The sequence below is a fragment of the Dreissena polymorpha genome, chromosome 3 (assembly GCF_020536995.1).
Source record: "Dreissena polymorpha isolate Duluth1 chromosome 3, UMN_Dpol_1.0, whole genome shotgun sequence".
Taxonomy (NCBI): domain Eukaryota; kingdom Metazoa; phylum Mollusca; class Bivalvia; order Myida; family Dreissenidae; genus Dreissena; species Dreissena polymorpha.
This window is the reverse complement of record NC_068357.1, coordinates 20,902,739-20,917,334: the sequence shown is the minus strand read 5'-3', so window position 1 is coordinate 20,917,334 and position 14,596 is coordinate 20,902,739. Positions and strand designations below refer to the sequence as shown.

The following is a 14,596-nucleotide window of genomic DNA, read 5'->3' as shown; positions in this document are numbered from 1 at the left end:
GCGATTAAATTCTAGTTTCATTTCAATTTAACTATTTTAGGTGGGTTCTTATACAAGGAAAATACACAATTAATTTACAAAACAATATAGCTCGTATGAATATTCAGGAGCGCAATAGCGCACTTTGCATTTTACAGGCTACCTTCCCCACTTGCTAAAGCGTCCGATCGTCACGGATGAATGATTTTATCGTTATCTTGCACATATTGTAGTCAAATGATCAAATGTGCAATTTTAAATAAAAACTATTTACTTATTACTGAGATATGTAAGTTTTAAAAGTGTTGCGTTAGAAAAATCACCAAGCGTAGTAAAAGGCGATATACATGTTATTCCAATTTAATTTCAATTTCATGATTCTATGTAAGTTTTTACACAAGGAAAACATAACATGAATTAAACAAAAACAATATGGCTCGTATGAATATTCAGGAGCAAAACGGCTCAATCGGCATGTTGCAAGCCGGTCAGTTATTAAGACGTGTAGGTTTATGCGTTTCACTTTTCACATTGTTATTATTTAACGTTGTACAAGTTTGCGAATTAGACTTTTGAAGTGACATTTTTAATTCGTTAAGTTTTATATTTTGGTTTTTTCAATTTCAATTAAATTTGCAGGAATTGTCAAATATGTGTTGAGTTATTCTTGGTCCGAATTTCAACACAAGCCGTTCAAAAATAAGGGAGCTATATGGATATGATTAAGTGATGCGTTAGAAAAGTCTCCAAGTGTACTGCAGTGGCTTCATTAGGAAGAGCATAAATAACGTATGTAGCGAAAGTAAATTTACCAAAAAAGGCGTTTTGGTCATGTATACATTGCAACAAAACGATATGTGGTTAGTTTATTCAAATTAAAGCATTACATGGACATAATTTATAATATCTTTGGCCTTATACGTTTGTTTGATGAATTTTGGCGAACAATCATTGTTTTCACACAAATCTTTGTTTTCAAACTATTTTATAAAATCAGTTACTAATAAGAGTACACTTTAATATTGTGTATCGATGGCAAAGTTATGATATTAAATTAAAATGATAACTGTCACCTTGTTGCTGGACCGGTAAAATTATTTATTGTTGTGAAACAATAATGCAATTAATGTACGAGTTTATTGCGACAAAACGTATCTGTGTTACACAAATACCATCAACATGTCCCTGTACGAGATGAAGGAGTAGTTGTTAAACTGACTGAAGATCAACATTTTAATTATTTCAGACGATGTCAAAGAAGAATGGCCATGTTCAAAAGTATAGGTTCCGACATCAAGACCAAGCTATGCATGATTCATCATCCACTGCGAGGATGCCTGGAGAACGCTTACGGCAAAGTTCTCCGATATAGGCAAACACACTATCGTATATCATCATGAACACGTATCTATCAAATCTCCTTCAAAAATGAAATTCAAATCTGAAAGAACTTCGTTTTCAGCAAGAAAGAAATACAAGATTATACGGCAAAATAAAAGTAACAGATAATGCATGCGGTAACGAGTTTAAAGACTTATCCATAGAATGCCATCAAATACTTAAAAAAAAATTAATGCCAGTTTATCCAGAAACGAAGGCGATGTTGGAACCTTCAGAAACACAGCTTGTATGTGTTACAGGAAGACCGCATGTCAAATGAAGAAAATAATGTGACTGAATCAAGAATACTAAATCTGAAACTAAAGGTCATGAGGACATTTTATTACACTTGTTGAAATCGTTAATATATACATTGTATATACACTAAATCATCTTGCTATCAGCCTGTGTAAGTTATATATTAAGAAAAAAGTAATTATGTTTTGTTACTTTAATTCGTTTCTTCATTTACAACATATAATTATATATTTAAAACAACAAGCTATATCATGGGTTGTATTTCAGATACATTTAATACTGATCAGAAAAAAAATCCATTAAATACTGACAAGAAGTTTTAAAAACATTCGACATAACCTCAAACAACTAATTGAGTATTTTTGGTTGTTAATTTTATAATATAACAGTAGATCACAGTTTCAAATCACCTAAATCAATATATAAATGAGATAACATTAAACAATATATAAGAGCTTCTTAATTAAGAAGCAGTCAACATAAATTAAGACAGAGGCATATACATAGTTTCAACAGTATCGGCATATAGGTTAGTGCTTTATTGTTGTTGTTTTGCCTATTTAGATGTGTGTAGATATGTAGATGCTTTATCCGCATTTTCAGACGCTGCACGACCCTCGAACTTACTAGCAGTGTCATCCTGGAGGCGTTGTTTCGAAGTATACTTTGAGCAACACTTGTCGCACATACAGTTTCATGGATTCGAATTGTGCACAACAGCCACGTGTTATGTTACCTGTTGGCGTGTCGCAAGCAGTTTCCCTCACTGGAAACATGCCTAGCGGACCGCCTCTCCGTGAATATGATTTCTTAAAAAACAAAAATAATGTAAGATGTAACGAGTTAGCAGTTGTTAGATTTTCAACTTCTCGAGCTTACTTAGCTTGTGCGCTAGCTGTATACATTTGTGAAAACGTATGCCTATAAGCAGCTCACTGTTCTGAAAGATGAATATAAATCTAACAAGGTTATAGACTTTTAACAACGAAAACAAACACATCATCAATATTCATCATGCAACATTTTCACAAGTACTAATAGTAATAGAGTCGGTAGCAACTTGTCTAATGTATACCAAGGTAACAAGGCACCAACACATCGAGATAAACAGCTCACTGTTCTGAAAGATGAATATAAAGCTAACAAGGTTATAGACTTTTAACAACGAAAACAAACACATCAATCATCAATATTCATCATGCAACATATTCACAAGTACTAATAGTAATAGAGTTGGTAGCAACTTGTCTAATGTATACCAAGGTAACAAGGCACCAACACATCGAGGATCTTTTTCATTTATTGCTAGCAATATGTGTTCATTTTTAGTTTGTCCTTGTCAAAAAACATCTTCCCGCACCACCGGTATGAGGCTTGTCCTTTGTGTTACATGACGCCTGAAGCCACTCCTTGACAGGAACTGTCGGCCACACTCAGTCCAAAGACGCGTCGTGTTTGAGTTCGATTCCATATTCGCCTGGAAAGTTCGGTTTCATATTTGAAAACATAATTTGTTCATTATTTATAGCATTTACGTGTTTACATTTTAACATTACCTGAAATATGTGTAGCAAACCTAGCAAAATAAATCAACAACTAAGGATGACATTGCAATTTTGCCATACTGTACGTCTTATATTAAATGCTTAAATAACAACCAATTTTCATACACGCGCACAAGCATATATATGTGCAATCCGTGTGAATACCGTGACTTACATGAGCTCAACAAAGATAAATATCAAATTAGAAATTCAGTTTTTCTATAAACGGGATCCCTTTTTGATTATTTCAAGTCTGAAAACCATTTAGATCATGTACAATTCTGGTTCATGAAACTCTATACGACAGGTTTTAGACGTCTACTCCATGCCAGACCGCTACATAAACATAGAAAAGAATTCTCGTATACGGATTTTAAATATAAATATGTATCTTTTTGTATGCAGGAGAGTAATTCAATAAGTGAAACCCAGCAAAGATCACAAATTACATGGCAAAAGGCTCCCGCTAAGAAATTTTGCGGAGGGTAAAGTCGAGATACATAGCGAATATTACTACGAAATAAACGCATTTTCTGGCTGCTATGAATGGAAAGTGAGCGGCATTAAATAATTAAATAAAAGTAATAAAGAGTAAAAAACGGCGAAAATTACCTGTTTCGGCACGGACGTAGCCTTGTTGACTTCCTTTAGATCATCACGTGATTACCCCCTCTGTTTTAGAGCATGGTAAACGTTCAGTATTACTGTTTCCTTACAAATATCATATTAACTGAAACGAAAATTTGCGAATCTGAAACAACTTTTTTTTAATTTTGTCAATTTACCAAACCGTGAACAGGCCCCTTTAAGTTACTTACTTTATTTTTAGTCAGTTTAGTTTCTTGTCTGTTCAACCGTCCGTCTGTCGGTCTGTCTGTATGTCTTTGGTTATTTAAGAATAAATAGCTATGAAAAATCCATGCATTCGTAAGCAATGGCATATCATAGAAAACAAAAGTGCAAAACCTATCTTGTAAATTAAATATAAAAATGCAAAAAAGTACATGTGAATCTTATACTTCAAATTGGATATAAGGAATAGATTCACATTCCTGTTTTATTTGATTAGTTGAAAAACAGTCTAACAAATATTCCAGTAAAGATAAAGCAAACATTTATAAAAAAAAGTTAAGTATATGAGTTAACTAAACTACATTTGTGTAATATTAGTATCGTCGATAAAATATTTCTATATGATTGTATGTGATATCTATAAAGATAAAGAACACAAGTAGCATTGTAAAACTATTCGCGAAAAGGCAGTCAAGACCCTTATCACGTCATGATAAAATACAAATCTCATTTAAATTGCTAAAATACCAGACCGTGTTATATTAAACACGTATTCACACAATCTCACACTTATGTGTGTCTGTAAAGCAACTAAAACAACTCCGACGAATGTCTTGGTGTTTTCATTTCTACTCTGGGTTAATTAATCAAATCTCAATATTCATTAAAATTTTAAGCTGATTTAAATTAAACAAATCTAAAGATTAGTTTATATTAGACCAGAAAATAAATTTAAACAAACCTGTGAGGTGATTGGAAATGTGTAAATATTGCCACAAACATCAGACATGTGTAAATATTGACACAATCTGAACATTCATTAATCAGATGTCAATACAACAAACATGTCACCAGAAAGAGTAATATTATGTATTAACAAATGGCTACATGTAACTAAATGATATGAGTGTAAGTAGATGAGAATTACATAAATAAATATGTTTATTCCATAAATGCAATACATAAGCGTTCACGCCTACACAACAATAAAATCCAACGCTAATGAGACAAAATATTATAATAAAAATGATTCATATTCGTATTATAAAATAATCAATAAAACGTAAAAAGCACAGTCTATACATTAAATGATGTGTTATGATATTTTAATAAAGGCGATTATAATCAAACTATAGTATTTATTCGAAAAGGTAAATCATACTGGACACAGTATTTGTATCATACGCATCAATAGTTAAACTAAGCAAAACAACACATGATTAATTCAACGTGCACAAAACAAACATTGAAATACAACAAAATCAATACCATTATAAAATAACACATGAACGGAAATGCACGCGGTCTCACGCACTTCTTCGATTTTGATCTACACTTGCTTAACTAGAATTACAATGTTCAAAGTTAATATTAAAAAAAAACTACATATAAAAACGCACAAGTATTGCAATATTGGGCGTCTGCTGTAAGCAGACAGTTTTACATGCATATTGATACTAATTGTTAAAGAAAGCATATAAGCTCACATTTAAAGATTGGTGAGCATAGACTTTTTATTTATTTGGACACTTACGGCTGTATATATCATCTTGTAAAATCATAATCCAAATTGCGCTACGTTTAATGCGGAGGAATTCGTGCATTACTGTTTGATGTTTGTAAAGTCCTTTTAATCGGTCCGCGCCTGTTGAAAATGTGTATTATTCAATATGGAACCAATATTGCTCCATGTCAGTGCGCGCATTTGACGCTGCTTTCATTTTATTTCGTATCTTTCCAATAATTGCAGTTTAGACCAACATATTCCTATTCCTCTTCATGCAAAACACATATGTTGTAATGCTTTTATGGCCACGAATCGCATATTTGCTATAGGCTGTAGGATTTTATTGGTTCTCGTCTACTTCGTCGTAATAATGTCTGAAGAATAAAATGCATATAATTTTGAAACCCTTTAAATTTTAGATTTCAAATTAACTCCGTATTTTCCGTTATATTCATATTATACCATGTGTTTAACATACCAAGTTAACACAATTTGTCTACGCAATTATAAAGTGAGTATAAACGATGTAATATTTTCAATATGGAATCAGTGTATGCATATAAATGACCGAAGAACAATAAATACACAAAATAACTTTCTTTTAATATTACCATAAATCAAACACGTTTTAATTGAATTAAATTCATACCGACCAAATTAAACGCCGACACCGAAATGGGTGTTCAAAGGTACAGGCGAAATGAATACTTGTTTGACAATCAAATTTCGTGGATGATCTGATACCATTTTTCTAAACGTTTTTACTAGCTTTTATACACGCTATAACTGCGTCGAAAAACAATATTACACTGTTAAATGCTCCCTTTAATAAGTACTGATGTCATGTATTTCTTTTGAGAAGAATTGATTGTGTTTATTATCGAGCCAGATAAACAATACAGATTGGACCCTCAAACGGGAGGCCAGGTAACTGCTAAAAGCAACTCCGAACTTCGCCTCTCCCTGAATCTGGGCTGAACTCAATTTAACAAATTTATTTGCTTTTAATATGATAAGGTCTATAAACATATGTTAGTTAATGCATTCAAAGAGTTTACGCCGGTCAACAATATATTGAGCTAAACACGAGTTGCATGTGGTATGCAATAGAGGTTATGAAATAAATTATGGAGCTTCTAATACTAACTAATGATATAGGGATTGACCCATTACTTTTTTGTTTTCTAGATTGATTTGTTTGACGTATTAATGTTTGTAATGGCATATGATACACTTTTACATTAATATAATATTACATTTGTGCAACTACGTCACACTTATTACATGAATTAAAGAATTCAGTGTTTATTGTAGCTGTCTTTGTAAGAAGTTTTACCTTATGCAATAGCAAATGAGAAGTTGGATAACTTTACTGTCAATAGACCGGATGAACTAACACTAATATCACATCACATCTCATATACGTTTCGACTATTTTCTCTTAAGCTGATCAACTTGGGATAGGGGGGGGGGGGGTTCTGACAGATGAACAAAGAGCAAACTTATATCCTAGAGTGTATACCAACATCAATTACAACCTGTTCTAAACTTCGAATTTTACACCTTTTTAACACTTTTTTCAAAGCTTACGTTTCAGTGAATTCTGGCAACAGTTTATTGAGATATGGAATTGTAAAGCTTAACGCGTATTTAACGCTAAAAACAAAACTATTTGGATGAAAAGTCCTGGATTAGTGCACGAATCCCCAAGGACATGAAGCCTCCTATCAATGTCATGTTTCACACAAGCTTCCTTGAATCCTCACCAGTTGTTACCGGGTCGAACGAACGGACGGACAACGCGGCAAATTGGAATACTTTGTACATGCTGTTCTACTTGGAATTATTTGTTTCATACGTCACCTTTGTGAAATTTTGTAATATTTGTTGATGTTTTATATAACTCATACGTGTTACTTTAAGGCTTTTTTGCAGGCGATTACATTGGTAAGCGGTTTTACAGTATGAACAAGAACATATTAAGCTTATGGTGAATATAATAGAATATATTTAAAATGATCTTTTCAAGAAATATAACTTATATACAGCATATGGACGATACATTTAAACTCTAGACTCCCTTACTGGTAAGAATATTTGTTCTATAACCCTTTTTTAAACAATATCGGTAATTCACAAATACCAGCACATGTCATCGATACAACATTAAAGAAAGTTAAATAAATTATGTTGCAATGTGGTTTTTCCAGAGTCGACCTTTTTTAAAAATAAAGTTTGTAGAATAATGAACGGAATACAGAAAATGCTAACAATTACAATATTATTTTGAATGTAATTTCAAAGCATTAAAATGTATATTTTCTCGTTTTAAACAATGCGTTGTTTATCTCTAAAATATGCGGTCGCGAGCTTAGATATTGGACAGTTTTGGCCCTGAGTTCAATTGCGGAAATTTTAGTTACACTGTAAGTAACTTTGGATGTACATGAACAACTTCCGTGATTTTGTGCACATACATTTATTTGGTATTTGATAGTTGAATAGATAAACATGTGCATAACGATAGTATAGTAGTGGTCGAGTAACGTTTTTCACACGAGGCATAATGTCTACATAATGTCTATATAAATATATATATATATATATATATATATATATATATATATATATATATATATATATATATATATATATATATATATATATATATTTATATTTATATATATACATATATATTATACCTCTAATAAATTTGTTTCTTCTTTGCGTATATAAACTTCACAGGAATTACAGGACCTTATTTTGAATAGTGCCCTGTAAAGATGCGCGCGCATAGTCAGCGGGCGCTATTTTGAATAGTGCCCTGAATTTTGAATAGTGTCCTGTAAAGATGCACGCGCATGTAATAGTGCCCGCTAGAATGTTAGTTATTTGTAACATTTGTGTAAGTTTTAGAACGCAATGATTTTCGCCTTATATTCTTAGGGTAAACGCACGAGTAATTTGGCAGGTTACAAGTGTGTGTTTTTTATTATTAATCATATCTTAAAAAATACAAAAATTAAATGCTATATTTGGGACCAATGTTTTGCATCATGTTGTCTGTAATGAAAGCAGATATTTTTTTTATAAAATGTATCTCAATATGTTAAATTCTTTACAATAAAAATGAGTTTTGTTTAAGAAGCGAATTTTTCTGTGTCCAAATTTCGCAGGGAGACAACTCGCGTACAACAATAATAATATACATATTATTTATAATCACGATTCGTTTTAAAGGTCACGAGTGTGTGTTTTTTATTATTAATCACATGTTAACAAATACATAAATTAAATGCTATATTTGATATCAATGTTTTGCAACATGTTGACTGTGATATAAGTAGTTATCTCTATATAAATTGTATCTCAATATATGAAATGCTTTACAATAAAAATGAATTTTGTATAAAGAAGCGATTTTTTCCGTGTCCAACTAATTAAGGGAGATAACTCGCGCACAACAATAATAAGGTACATATAATAATTAGTAACTGAAAAAGATGGAATTTATATTGTGTTATTTTTTAATATTTCTATTGACATTTATCTGCACAAAAATGTTCAGTATAATATAAGAATTAGAAAACCTCACTTCAAGCCCAATGGCAGAATAGTGACCAGCCAGGCAGCCCCAAATGGTATATGGACCTCAGCCTTCGGCTATTTGGGGCTGCCTGGCTGGTAACTATTCTGCCATAGGGCCCTCAGTGAGGTTTTCTATTTCTTATATATATATATATATATATATATATATATATATATATATATATATATATATATATATATATATATATTATATCTGGCACGTTTGCCAAACCGTTTTAAACTTTATTATAATCAGATAACGAAAAGAAATTTCCTCATAATCAGACATATGAATTGAAACTTTCGTATTATCAGACCTATGAATTGAAACTTTCGTATTATCAGACCTATGCATTGAAACATTCGTATTATCAGACCCATGACTTGAAACTTTCGTATTATCAGACCCATGACTTGAAACTTTCGTATTATCAGACCCATGACTTGAAACGTTTCGTATTATCAGACCCATGACTTGAAACTTTCGTATTATAAGACCCATGACTTGAAACTTTCGTATAATCAGACCCATGACTTTAAACTTTCGTATTATAAGACCCATGACTTGTTACTTTCGTATTATCAGACCCATGACTTGAAACTTTCGTATTATAAGACCCATGACTTGAAACTTTCGTATTATAAGACCCATGACATGAAACTTTCGTATTATCAGACCCATGACTTGAAACTTTCGTATTATCAGACCCATGACTTGAAACTTTGGTATTATAAGACCCATGACTTGAAACTTTCGTATTATAAGACCCATGACTTGAAACTTTCGTATAATCAGACCCATGACTTTAAACTTTCGTATTATAAGACCCATGACTTGTTACTTTCGTATTATCAGACCCATGACTTGAAACTTTCGTATTATAAGACCCATGACTTGAAACTTTCGTATTATAAGACCCATGACATGAAACTTTCGTATTAACAGACCCATGACTTGAAACTTTCGTATTATCAGACCCATGACTTGAAACTTTCGTATTATAAGACCCATGACTTGAAACTTACGTATTATCAGACCCATGACTTGAAACGTTCGTATTATCAGACCCATGACTTGAAACTTTCGTATTATTAGACCCATGACTTGAAACTTTCGTATTATTAGACCCATGACTTGAAAATTTCGTATTATCAGACCCATGACTTTAAACTTTCGTATTATCAGACCCATGACTTGAAACGTTCGTATTATCAGACCCATGACTTTAAACGTTCGTATTATCAGACCTATGAATCCTGCTGTGCCTAGCGCTTTGTTTATAAAGACTGACACAATGCTATTTTGTTCCGGGATCAAGTGTTCAAATAGTGGTGCAATAATGAGGGGTCGCTTGTTCGATCCCCCGCTAAATCCTGACCTAAAACACGTACATGATACATACAACGAGGTGAATTTTACATATAAAATGCCAAAATTCCGATGTGTTTTATGCAATCAACTGCACTTACCTGCACACACACTCATTTTATGCTGTTATATATATGCTGCGAAAACATACCTACAGGTTCATATGAAGGGTTGACAACTTCACGAGATTCGTCATTTGCCCTGCAAAAACGATTCACAACTAGAACAGTCACTTGCATGTATGAAAAAGTTAATAACCTTCACAATACAGAATTAAAAATGGGGTTTTTGAACGGCAGCTATTCTTTCAAACGCCTGCTGTCAAAATAAACATAAATATTAATTTAGTGAAACTAAGATCAATCTGTGATTGCGCTTTTCTCAACTATATTGTCATAGAAAAAACCTGTAAACGAACCACTTTAAGATCAGTTGACTGATGACCTTAAAAAGCATTATTCCAAAAGTTTAAGTTGACTTCATTTATTGTATAGCCGTTATGCTGTGCATATCTTGCATAAACAAGCGAGTCAGCTATGAACTACATGTATTTAACATTTGAGGAGTAAGACATAATTTGGTCTTACTGATAGTGGCCACTAAACAATCGTTCTCTATGGACAAATTATACATACCTGCTTTTCTGTTGTTTTTCGTTCTTTGGTTTATTTCGATCTGTAAAATAAAAAGTCCAAAATACAGTATGCTGAATATCCATTATTATTTAACTATTTTCTTGAATTATTTAGTAAGTTCAGTGATTAAGATATCCAAATACAGTCTTAACAACAGTGACAATTACCGATGATATTGACGGTTCGATTGTGAAATATTATTATTTTAATTTATTTTTACATCACGGCGTTATTATTCCTTCAAAATACTCCAGATTAATCTACTGGTAATAAAAGGAGGAACAAGTATAAAATACAAAGAAAATATGTTAATTTTTGTAAGATTATCGATTTCAATTCACTATTTAACATATAAAGCAAAATTTTCGCTCGTGGCTGTGCCGGTCGTAAACATTATAATTTTTTCTAAATATCACTCGTTATTTTACATCCAAATTGTACCAAAACCAACAAATATCTCATATATAAGCATCTGCGTCATCCTTAGTGGCGTCACTGCATAGAAAGTAATCACTATAGGAAACTCTGATCTGTGATAAGAGTTTATAACAGCTGACTTTCGAACCCAACATGTAGCAGCACTTGCATTTACCTGTCATTTGGATCTGGCCACTCTCATCTTCACGCTGAGCAGTCTCCGCTTTTATTGGACCGGATTTGGGTACAGGAGATTTCCGCCTCATGTAGACAACCGTCGAACCGACGCCAACGATAATTCCGACGATAAGTCCTCCTACACTAGCGCCGGAAATGGTATCTGCATGTGGATAATCGCCAGTACGTTCCATTGGAGTGCCTGAAACACGATGAGAAAATTGTCCCCAAAACGATGATTTTGATTTGTTTATTCTGGCAAATTTGTCAATGAAGAATTTACTGGCGATATTTTCAAACCAGTTTCAAAACATGCTTTCTATAAATTCAACTTGCTCTGGAGAAGTTTAACAAATCATAACATAGTTTAAACAGGTGGTTGCGATTGAAAACAAAACTAATAGTTTGTATAACTAGTATCGATCAAGAACACATACTTGATACAAACTTCGACCCATATTATACGTTTGAATTAAATCCGTTCTAAAAGGGGCATATGTTATTAACTAGTTGATCATAATTGAAAGCGTACTTACTGCATTTTTGACACGATCCATGAGCACTCCACGTCTTATCCGCTTGACATGTTGTGATGGATTCTCCCATTAAGACGTACCCGACGTTACACGCAACCATAGCCGTGGATCCGTAGTCGTTGACGTCTTTCGCGTTAAGTGTGATTGCCCCGTTTGGAATTGTCATGAAATCTCCGGTAGGACATCCTGACAAAATATAACACATATGGTGTGGCTTAGCCTAATCGTTAAGGCATCGATCTTAATAAAAAGGCAAGAATGGATGTATCAAAACATCTGTCAAATGGTCGTATTTAAAGTGTCAAAGACAACTCTTTTTAAACGCATTACGTTAAGAATCCATTGTACTTATTTTTTCACATATCCCGATTTTACTCCAGGACCCATCGCAAACAGACGAGTCGACCCCGGACAAAGTGTACCCAATGTTGCACGCCAACGTGACCGTTGTTTTGTTTCGGATTTTGTCGGCGTAGAAAGTGTATTTGCCGTTGTTTATAGCTGTAAGGTCGGTACATCCTGTAAAACAAATGGAAGATTTTAGACTTGTTATGGTATTTGATATAGCTTCGTTCGGCACCATGAAAGTTACAAACTTTGTTAAGAAAACAAAGCGCAAGCGTTGTCTTAACAGCACGTTTAAAAGTTACGGTAATCAGTGTTTTTAAATACTCACCGCATGACCAGTACCGTTTATGAATTCAATGCTGCAAGCACACTACTTTTTCTTAAAACTTATTTTTTTAACAAATGAATTAGACGCATTGTAACAGACCTGTTTTAAAGCACGTGATTTCCGGACCCCAAGTGCCGTTCTGTCTACACATCATCGTATCAGTGGCACCGTTTATCTCATATCCGGTTGTACAATCCACTACCGCCTTGCTGCCGACTTTGGTCTCACCATACTTCACATTTGATTTTGGAGTAGGAACTGGCGATCCGCAGTCTAGAAACATATGTTACAATAAATGACGTAATTGGTTGATTCTAAGCTATTTTTATATGTGGCACAATATATACATGACGTCTGATCAGTCAAAACCAATTTCCTGTAGCAAAGTAATTTCACATGAATTTACTGGAAAAACGTGCTAAATAAACGCATCTGTATTCAAATCTAACCTAGCATTCTTTATCAGAGGGGCTAATCACGTGATAGTCAAGATGGCGACGTCCACACCGAGACAGTTATTTTTCGCCGTTTTATACCCTTTATTACTTCTGATTATTTTTTAAATGACGCTCACTTTCCAGCCATATCAGTAAAAAGTTGATTAGCATTTATTTCGTATTAAAATTCGTTTTAAATTTCGACTTTACTCCCCGCATATTTTCTTAGTGGAGCCTTAATTAATTCATCCCGCTAAGAAATTTCGCACTGAGTAAAGTCGAGATATAGAACGAATATTACTATGAAATAAAAGCCAGTAACTTTCTTCCTAATATGGCTGGAAAATGAGCGGAATACAAAATAATAGTTCATCTAATAAAGGGTATAAAACGACGAAAAATACCTGCCTCGGCATGGACGTCGCCATCTTGTCTGTCACGTGATTACCCCCTCTGTTTATGTTCATATATCACGTTGTATGTGTTAAGGAAGCGCACCCATAATGATTTCCCGCGATTTCTTCGAAGATTGAAGAGCCTGTGTAAAGTTGCCGTAGCCGAGTGGTTAAGGCGATAGACTTGAAATCTTTTGGGATCTTCCCGCGCAGGTTCGAATCCTCCCGACAACGCATACTTTTTGCGACGCGTTTTATTCTGTTCTAACGTATTTTGATTTAATATAGCATATAAGTTAAGTTTATTGTTAAATATGTTGTAATTTTTATGCCCATTCTTCAATTATTAAAATTAAAACAACGTTATGGCTAAATTGGGTGATATACTGCTGAAAAAACGAATCATGCAGATTGCATTTTTGGGTGCGCTACCTTAAGTGTATAAATAGTAGTTAAAATTAATGTTCAGCTTGTAAATTCCGGCATGAAATCCTATCGGAACGATGCTTCAGGAAAAGAACACTAAACGATATGAGATCGGTGTGTATCGTCCTGATATATGTAAGAGTAACATTTGAACAAAACCTTTAAAACACATTTACATAATGTATTGTTTGATATTTTTGCGTCTAGATACACCATTATCATCTCCATGACGACTTCCAAATACCTCTTTAAGAAACTTTAAGCATTTAACTTACCGATTAGTTCACATACAGGTGTCTGTCCGCTCCAAGTGCCATTACTACACGTTATGGTTTGATTTCCACTTATTTTGTAACCTTCCTTGCATCCGGATGTCCCCACTGAGCCATTGAATGGACCGTTACTGAAGCTTATATTACCATTGCTAGGCGGATCAACAGCCGGGCACTTTGGTATGTGGTATGCTAGACAAACATTAAA

At 33.4% G+C, this 14,596-nt stretch overlaps 1 protein-coding gene and 1 non-coding gene across 2 annotated transcripts; one reads left to right on the top strand and one right to left on the bottom strand.

Moving 5' to 3' along the window:
• Positions 1 to 5,709: 5,709 nt before the first annotated feature.
• LOC127873241 (uncharacterized) lies at positions 5,710 to 13,117 on the bottom strand. Its single transcript, XM_052417015.1, has 6 exons — positions 12,958 to 13,117; positions 12,183 to 12,701; positions 11,645 to 11,848; positions 11,053 to 11,092; positions 10,569 to 10,618; positions 5,710 to 5,834 (listed from the first exon to the last, which is right to left on the bottom strand). The coding sequence occupies exons 2-6, from the start codon at positions 12,385 to 12,387 to the stop codon at positions 5,815 to 5,817; spliced, it is 519 nt and encodes a 172-aa protein (XP_052272975.1). The 5' UTR covers positions 12,388 to 12,701; positions 12,958 to 13,117; the 3' UTR covers positions 5,710 to 5,814.
• Positions 13,118 to 13,842: 725 nt separating this feature from the next.
• On the top strand, positions 13,843 to 13,924 carry Trnas-uga (transfer RNA serine (anticodon UGA)). Its single transcript has one exon. It is a non-coding gene; the product is annotated as a tRNA-Ser (tRNA).
• Positions 13,925 to 14,596: the final 672 nt, after the last annotated feature.

Excerpts from the sequence above, each read along its gene's own strand:
- LOC127873241 (XM_052417015.1), bottom strand. The coding sequence starts at position 12,387 with ATGTGTTATATTTTGTCAGGATGTCCTACCGGAGATTTCATGACAATT. Across the intron at positions 11,849-12,182 it reads TGGATCGTGTCAAAAATGCA|GCACTCCAATGGAACGTACT; the intron begins GTAAGTACGCTT and ends ATCGTGTTTCAG. Across the intron at positions 11,093-11,644 it reads TGGCCAGATCCAAATGACAG|ATCGAAATAAACCAAAGAAC; the intron begins GTAAATGCAAGT and ends TTTATTTTACAG.